An 8,984-nucleotide genomic window follows, 5' to 3' on the forward strand; every position below is an offset into this window, starting at 1 on the left:
ACACAACCATCTCTCCCCTTTATGAAAACTACTCATTTTAAACATCATTTTATTCCAAATTAACATCAAGGCACCTGAAGCACCATCCGACCCAAAAAATTCTCACCATGTATCATTGCTCTCCCAAATACATGCTACATCAAACTTAGTCACTACCTGTCTCTTAGTCTCAATCAAACCTAACATATTTAGTTTATGTTTTCTTTTAAGGTCTTTCACCATGCTCAATTTTTCATCACCCCTCAAACCCCTAACATTCTAAGAGCCAAAAATCATTTTAAAATATTATTACACACTTTGTTTTGGGAGTTTGCAACATTTTACTTTCTTTTTCTATTTTGCCAGCCTCTTTTTCTGAACAATCTCTTCATTCTGAGTTTGGAGAGCTGCTATAATATCATCTTTTTTATTGTATAGTATTGCACTTGACTCCACTACTAAGTCCAAATTTTCCTATTTTCAAGCATTTGCTCCTCTAGAATCTGACTATCTTCATTACCTTTGCTTCCTTCATTGTTGTTCGACTTAGTATCACCCGCCACCCCCTTTACAGGGTTGTCTTCAACATACGTCAAATTCACTTTACCTCCCTTCTTTGACATCCTTTCCCCTATCTGCGTTTCTTCTTCATGTTCAATACCCCTGGTAAGTGGTAACAATTTCCATTCCAGCCCCATTCTCAATGTCAGCCGAGTTACCCCTACCGTCTACAGTGCCTTTCACCCTATCCCACCAGCATCAAAACCACCATTCGTATCTTTCACCAACATTATCGAGAATGTGTAGGCTCGGATCTCAGTCTCAACTTCCTCTCCATCATCGCGAGGCATAGTGAGTTGCGCCGAAAAAGAGCTTCGACTTGCCGACATTGTTCCTTTACTCCTGCGGCGAAGCCTTTCTTGCCCACCGTCCAGCCAGCTCGTGCCCCATGAGGATCTCCCACGCCGTTCTCTCCTTCTGGTGACACAAGCACATCTCTCTCCAGGCTCACCTGTTGTTCCCTTATAGTTCGAGAATCCTTATCCATATCCACTAGACCCGACCCAGATTGTGACCCTATGCAAGGTTCCTCACTTCTAGGGCTTGAAAAGACCAAGCCCAAGGAATCCACTTCAATAATATTGGATCCCTTTTTATTGTTTGGCCTAGGTCCAAACCCAGGATGTTTCTTTTTTTATCCCCTTTGCCACACTTGACCAACCCATAAAACTTTTCTTCTTAACCCCATGTAACTGTGTTTTCTGAGTTTGCTTCATAATAACCCTCACAATCTGCAACCCTTTAATTCCCTCATAAATTGGTTGATATGTAACGACTTTTGCTGGATTTTGTTTTGAAGAGCCATTAATCCACTCATTCAAAATTACTTCTGAAATTACTAATCTTCTGTTCTCTTCTCCTTCTTCCCTCAACTTCTGCACCACCACTTTAGCCGCCTGGTCTTCGAACACCATTGGAGTTGATGCCCTTGGTCTCGTTGAACTCGGACAACTCTTAACTGTAAGCACATTACAAACCCACCCACGTTATACACTTATACACAATATTTTAAAGGTTTTTGTCAATTATTTGACCTCAGCTAAATTTTAAATCGATACGTGATTACTCACAATAACAAATAAAGTGCCATTACACTAAGTTTTTTTTTGTCGATAGATTGGACAGCCCCCATTTTTAGGTATTACCCACTCACGTACATCACACTCACACACACAATATAGGTTCTATCACATCCAGCTACAGTTGAAAATCGAATCTGGGATGTCGCTATATGAGGCCAACAAATAAGCCATCAGTACAAAGGCTCTGCTACCATTACACTAAGGTTTAAGTTAGAGTGTAAGTTACAAATAGAATTAAGGCTCGTTTTGCAACCTCTTGGGTTTAGACTCAACAAATATTGGCCCCAAATCGTGACACTCTCTTGGAGTTTAGCCCAGTATTAACATTAAAAGTAAAACTCAAACTTAATCTGTTATTGCAAAATGAAATCTCTTCACAAATCTAGACTCTTTTGCGAATAGAGGTATTGACGGATTAAGTTGGTCTAGATTTTGGAAATAATGAGAACCAAATCAATTAAAATTTTAATTGATTCAGATTGGTTCAATTCTGAGATTTTTTTGAGTGGATCCAAATCAAATCAAACCAAGTAAACCAAAGTTGGATTGGTTCGGATAATCAGATATCTTATTGAAAATAAAATTAAAAAAAATTAAAAAATTGGAAAAAATTTACATAAATAATATGTAATAAAATAAAATGAAGAGTGATAAATTCTCAAAGTTATACTTAAATAAGTATCATAATTTGAGTTAGAAGGGAATAAAATTGTATATATATTATTATATTTTATTTTTTTAATTAATATAAACCTAATTGAAAATTAAGTGGTTCGGTTTTACAATATCAGAACCAATACTCAAACCAATTTAAGGTCAGGCATAATGGGGGTCCAATCCGAATGCATTGGATTATCAGTCGGGTAAAAAAGCAATATAGTCAAATTGGGTCAAGCCAATTTTGGTCGGATAACTGGATTACCCATGAAGACCACTATTTATCAGTCCCAATTGTTTATTGAGAAGTGGTTTTTTTGTGTTAACACAAGAAGGTATTGCAAAATGCTACCTATTATGTTACTATGTTAGTTTGCAACTTCTCTGACTTTTACGTAAACCTGAAAATATTTACATTTTTTATTTAAATAAAAAACCTATAAACCATCAATTCCCTTTACTGTAGTGAGGCTTGAAAAATCAACATTTCCCTTCGTGACAACATGAAGCTGAGTAGCTGACCTTTGTTTCACCTCATACCAAGTAAATTACATAGAAATATACTGATAAATAACCATCAGTTAAATAAATTACCATCACTTAAGGATGCCAGATTTGGATGCTGACTAGATAAATGGGTTGCCTCCTCATCAAATCAGCAAAGGAAATAATTATAATTCATATCAACAAGTGCTTGCCAATCCACTAAAAGCATTTTGGGAGAAGAAAAAACAACCACCTAATTCCATAACAAAAATGGGTATATCACAGATGAACAATCTTTTGGGTCAAGCGTAGGCAAGGGGCCAATCACCCTATGCACTTCCAAAGGGACTGCTCATATTCGAAACTCATTTTTTTTTTAATTAAAATTCCAAGCAAATATGTGTTTTAAACGAATTACCAATGGAAATGGGAGAACAAAATTAATGCTATAAACTATACAGATTATCATATGACCAGAGAGTAGGCAGATTAGAGAGTCTCTCCTCCAATAGGAGACAAAAAGATTCACATGTATCTGCGAAACCAAGAATAGTTCACTCTTTTTGAGATGGCAACAAATTTACTAGATTAGAACATAGCAACATGCTAGTTAGTTTGATAGCCTACCAATCACAATCCAAACACAAATGCTTTCTATAACTCCTACTATCTTCAACATTTTTATGCCAACTAGATCACCAACTTTGCTGATAACCTAAGAAAGGAGAACAATTCCAATAAGTTATAGCATAAAATACCCAATGCAACTAACATAGTTTTGCAAACTAAATATTGCAACAAGTAAAATGACAAGACACAAATATTGATCCTTGATATCAAATTCAGGAGGAGAAACCCTGGTAGAATATAAAAGAGTTTCATTTTCTTAGTTGTGGGAAACAGAGTAACAGCTACTGTTCAGAATCATAAGAAATAACCATCACATTTTACTTGAATTTCTTTTTTAAAGCATTAACAATCGAATGAAGGTAAAAATATGTACCTGCAAGGCTTTCACAAGGTCTTCCCTTGAATGAGAAGCAGATATGCATATGCGTGCTCTGGCAAGTAACAGTGGTGTTGCTGGAAACGCCACTGTCACAACAGCAACCTGAAACAGGACCATTTCCACAATTTCGGACATTATTTCTTAAAAAGAAAAGCAAAACAAATTATTCGTGCCATGGATGCATGACATTGACAAGAAGCATAAATAGTTGCCAGTTGTTAGTCTTACATTGTGCTTGAGACACTCTCTAGAGAAGGCAGGGATTTTCGCAGGATTGTAAAGCATTATTGGCATCACAGGAGAATCATTATCTCCGAGAACTTCAAATCCCATCTTCTGCAGTTCTGACCTGAAAAAGTTGCTATTTTCTCTAATTTTTGCAAGTTTCTGGGCACCTGTATGGCAAACAACTCTGCTTCAATATGAAGTGAGAAGATGTATGTATGTATGTATATATCTAGCACAGATGCAGTGCTAGCAAAAAGACAGGAAAAAAGCACAAATGCTAGCCAAACCTCTATTGGAACCATCCTCTCCAAGGATAACTCTTATGGACGATATTATTTGTTGTGCAGCTGGTGGCGAAACAGAAGTTGCATAAAGATGAGCAGGGCAAGTGTACTTCAAGTATTTTATAAGGTCCTGAATAGATCCAACAGACCAACATATTAAATTATGCACCAGCAAGGTTCAACAATTCTCAGATGCATTCCAGACAGAAAAACATGAAGCAACAATCCAAAATAAAGAACTTCCTAATGTGGACCAAAGGTGTTCTACAAGTAGATCAAATATCATAACTAGATGCAATACTAGATTATTTCAGCCACATGAAACAAAAATGCAAGTTCTCTCATCGGTTATGTACCATAAGTACTTCCATTATCTTACTATTTATTTTTTCATGCAAAGTGCACTGTTCCAACAAGGTCTGCAGTATCATATGCATTGTGCATTACAATGTGCTGCGCAACATTGAAGTGGAGAACAAGTGACACTAATACATTTAACATTTAACCCACAATAAGCTAACATACAATGCAAGCAGATTCACAAACATGAACTTCTTTCATACCTAAACATTATTAGTCTTAGTATCTAATTTATTCTGAAAACCATTGAGAATTCCCCTTCTCAGCTGGTAAAAGCAGAAAGAAAACATCTTTTCTTGATATAGATTATAAGAGATTCAGGCCTCTGGCCCAGTTAACTAACACGAGCAACAATAGCTATTAGTAAAGCACTCACTTGACTGATAGTAGACAAGGATAGCCAGCCTTCCCATTCAATGAAATCGGATGACGGAGAAGAAAGAGCACAAACATAGAATCTACCAATAATCAGGACTTACAATCGCTAGGTGGATATCACATCGTCCTTTGGATCTCTGGGACTGGGCTTTTAGTGCATAGGTTTTCCAATATGAAATCTTTCTAATAATTAAGGGGCTATTGAGATTATTTACCTAGTTGTAATATGCAACATACGTACATGCACACACTGTATACTAAACATGGGAAACATCAACCTAGTTGCCATTCCATCACCTCTTTGTACCTCACATAATGGCATATGTAGAATTGTTTAGCTATGCCAAACCAATTTGCATTACACACCAACGATAAAACAAAATAAATAGTCAATATGGGGGAACAAATCAAAATCTCTTACAACAGATTTCTGTAGCTCACTTCCTGGTTGTTAATCACTGAATTCAGAGTCAAGATATTTTTTTTAAAAAATAAAAAATAAAAAGAACATACCTCAGATCCTGCAATGTAACCTCCACATGATCCAAATGATTTGGTAAAGGTCCCCATCATGATGTCAATATCAGCAGTATCCACACCTAATAGCTCGCAAACCCCTCTTCCTGTTTTGCCCACTGCTCCAATGCTGTGTGCTTCATCCAAGTATGTGTAGGCCTAAACAACAGTTCGAGTATGCAGAAACGAATAAATGAAACTAAACCAAAGAATAAAACTTGATAACGTCAAGTAACACAACACCACCTTGGCAAATATCCACCAATGGTTATGGACACAATCCAAGATCACTCAGGTGAAACACTATCCTTTTATCAGTTTATAGGTGGAACAAGGGTTTATATAAACAATTACAATAGTTCACATGGAAAGGCTCCAGGATACATCATCTCTATATCTTTATATAATCATAATATGATAAGGATTCAAACTGTGTAATTTGTATATTAGATTTCAGTAACCAACCTTATATTTTTTGCATACAGCTATGATCTCTGGAAGCTTGCAGAGCTCTCCTTCCATACTGTATATTCCCTCCACAATGACAATTATCTTCTTCCAAGGCCTGTGAGTCCTTGGCTGTCCATCAGCAATTTGTTCTCTAAGTACTTCCTCAAGATGTGATGGAACTGCAGGCAAGACAGCCAAGAGAAAGTAAATGAAAAATGCTGTGACCAGTGGAGACACCATAACATTAACTAAAGAACAGCAAAGAAACAAAAGGACAAAAAGAGGTAACTTGGTATCCAAGTGAAACACACTACATTTTCAAGATACATAACTAAACAGATCAGTAAGCTACAGTTTACTCTTTCCTTTTTTCTTTTTTTCCTGTCAGCAGAAACAATTTGTCAAATATGGAATTTTATTAACCTAAATATATATTGTCAAATAGTAATTATATAACACAGAATAGTAGCCAACATCATCTCTTACCAAATACCTGACACTAAGACCTGTGTTGTTAAAAAACAAAAAAGAGAGACTCTAACAGTATAGATTAATTTTTTTGCCCCCTAAGAAAAAGTTTATGAATGGTTTAATTGAGAACCTGAAAACCTAAATTCTCAATGACAAATTCATCTTTTATATTATAGTATGCAGCAAAGATACTCACTGTTGTGTTGAAAAACACGAATGGTTGCTCCGGACCCTCGTGCACCATTAACAATTGAATTGTGGTTCAACGAATCACTGATAATCAAACATCCCTGTAAAGTATAGATATACCAACAAATGATCATGCAACTACAATTAGAATCTCTCACCAAGGCAGAATCACTAGATATTTGTAACAGACCTTTCCCATCAGCACTGGAAGAATAGCAGAGTTTGTCACATAGCCCATACCAAAAACTATAGCAGCTGGCTTTCGAACAAAGCTTGCAACATATTTCTCCAATTCATTGTGAAGTACAGTTGTGCCTATTGTAGAAGCCACAAGGAGCATCCATAAATGAACATAGAAAATTTAATTTAATAGGTAATACACAAAATGATATACTTAACCTCCATCTACACGGCTGCTGCAAGTGCTCGGTGAATACTTCTTCAATGTCTCAATAACTCGAGGTGTGCAGTATTCATCTGCGGCAGCAAAACCAAGATAATTGTATGATCCCAAGTTGAGACATCTACTTACTTTTGTAGTCCGTCTGCTCAGGAGAAACAGGAGCCACATAAATTACTCAAGCAATAACTCTATAATTAGAGACTTGCACAAGGAAAATTCGAATATTTCAAGAACCCCCAAAATCCCGGAAAATATAATCACAGGCCAGAAAACTAAACTAAGGAGTTATACTTCAGTGTCTTGTTATTGTCATTCGAGTAGCGTTCAACTACATCAAACCAAGCATCAGGGGCACTTGATATTGGTCTTCCGAAGCAGTCCTGCAAAAAGAGAAATGCAGGAATATCTACTTAATATTTTAATTGAAAAAAAAGATCGGATGTTAAAGTCATGTTTGATTAATGGTAATGATTAAAATGTTGTCTCAATGAGGCTATACATTTATACTAGTAGCTAGCTACCTTGGACACAAAGTAAACTAATTCAAGCACACGTAAAGAAGAGGACAAAGATTCACTTTGAAGGAGTGGGGACACATGCTACCCCTTTACCAATATTAGTAGGCAATAGGCTTTTGTCATTTATAACATTCTAGTTTTATTTTTGCCCAAATATAACGGATCGGTGAGTGAGATAAGTTAACCCATGTCATTGCATCTTTATCTTATCATTATGTATCTGAATTTCAATGCATGAATACAATAATTCATTGAATTGCCTAAAATTCTGGATCCACGTCTAGAATCGATTAGGCACACAAACAAAAAGATAAGTTTCTGTAAATTAGAGTCTTCTGAATAATAATAACTGTTGAATTTCATTTCAAGTTTAATGAGAAATGGAACGAAGAGAATGGAACCTGAATACGGAGGTACAAACGGCGGATATAGAAATCCTCGAGGCCTAAGCAGATCGGAGCGTAACCTTGAAGGGTGTTAGCTTTGGACCAATCAATGAGTTTGCGGAAGAAATCTCTGAATTGACCGAAAGCGAAGAGAAGGCCATAGCTGAAGTATGTGGTTAGAGCGGTCAGGTACGGAATCGCTATCATCTTTCTTTCTTTATCAAAATTCCAATCCTATCAGATCTATCAGTGTGTATCTCTGAAGGGAGAGAAGGAAGAAGAAGAAGAAGAATAAGGTGAGAGAGGAAGGAAGGATCTGTTTTTTCGTTTGTGTGTAGTATGAATGAATGAATGAATGAATGAAAAGTGACAAATGGAAAAATCAAATCCAAACCAGCTCTCGCTCCCCAGCTTGTTTAGTTGTCTTTCGCGGATTTCTTTTCTTTTTTTATTTTTTCTAGCAACTCCATTTGACCGGTTAATTTCAGTGGAAGATAAATAAAGTAATAAACAACTTGGTTTTTCATCTAAATAAAAAAGATTTTCATATTTTCAAATTTAAGTGCAGGAAACTTTCAAAATAACCTTCGGTTTTTTAATATGCTGATTAAAGTATTATCCATTTTTTATAATGAAAAATGTTTAAAACGTAATAAAAAATAAAAAATATTTGGGTAAAAAAATTTTTCGGTCTTTATTTTTTTAATTTAGATCATTCATGTTTTATACTGCGTTTGTTTCTAAGAATAGGATAAGACAAGATATTGAGAACAAGACATAAAGAATAAATTTATATTCTATTTGGTGATAAATTAGAACAAATTATGAAAATTTAATTTATTCTCATTTTTTTCATTCAAAAAATTTAAGATGAAAAATATAATAATAAAAAATATCATTATGAAAAAATAATAAGAATAATGAAAGAAAAAATAAAAAATAAGTTTTGTCCCTTTTTAGTATCTCAATATCTTTCTTATCAAGATGGATAAAAAATACACTAATTCAGTATTTTTGGACACTTTGT

The 8,984-nt window shown here is 35.3% G+C and overlaps 1 protein-coding gene across 1 annotated transcript; it reads right to left on the minus strand.

The window, feature by feature from the left end:
- Nucleotides 1-769: 769 nt before the first annotated feature.
- On the minus strand, nt 770-8,379 carry LOC107494706 (long chain base biosynthesis protein 2a). Its single transcript, XM_016115743.3, has 13 exons — nt 7,973-8,379; nt 7,345-7,433; nt 7,050-7,195; nt 6,841-6,965; nt 6,658-6,751; nt 6,006-6,169; nt 5,538-5,699; nt 4,290-4,416; nt 4,003-4,169; nt 3,769-3,876; nt 3,393-3,480; nt 1,202-1,498; nt 770-1,056 (listed from the first exon to the last, which is right to left on the minus strand). Exons 1-13 carry the CDS (start codon nt 8,162-8,164, stop codon nt 770-772), a joined length of 2,046 nt encoding a protein of 681 aa, XP_015971229.2. The 5' UTR covers nt 8,165-8,379.
- Nucleotides 8,380-8,984: the final 605 nt, after the last annotated feature.

Source organism: Arachis duranensis, chromosome 6 (assembly GCF_000817695.3).
Source record: "Arachis duranensis cultivar V14167 chromosome 6, aradu.V14167.gnm2.J7QH, whole genome shotgun sequence".
In the NCBI taxonomy this organism is placed as follows: Eukaryota; Viridiplantae; Streptophyta; class Magnoliopsida; order Fabales; family Fabaceae; genus Arachis; species Arachis duranensis.

Excerpts from the sequence above, each read along its gene's own strand:
- LOC107494706 (XM_016115743.3), bottom strand. The coding sequence starts at position 8,164 with ATGATAGCGATTCCGTACCTGACCGCTCTAACCACATACTTCAGCTAT. Across the intron at positions 7,434-7,972 it reads GTTTGTACCTCCGTATTCAG|GACTGCTTCGGAAGACCAAT; the intron begins GTTCCATTCTCT and ends CTCTTTTTGCAG. Across the intron at positions 1,499-3,392 it reads TTGTGTTTGGATTGTGATTG|TTAAGAGTTGTCCGAGTTCA; the intron begins GTAGGCTATCAA and ends ATGTGCTTACAG.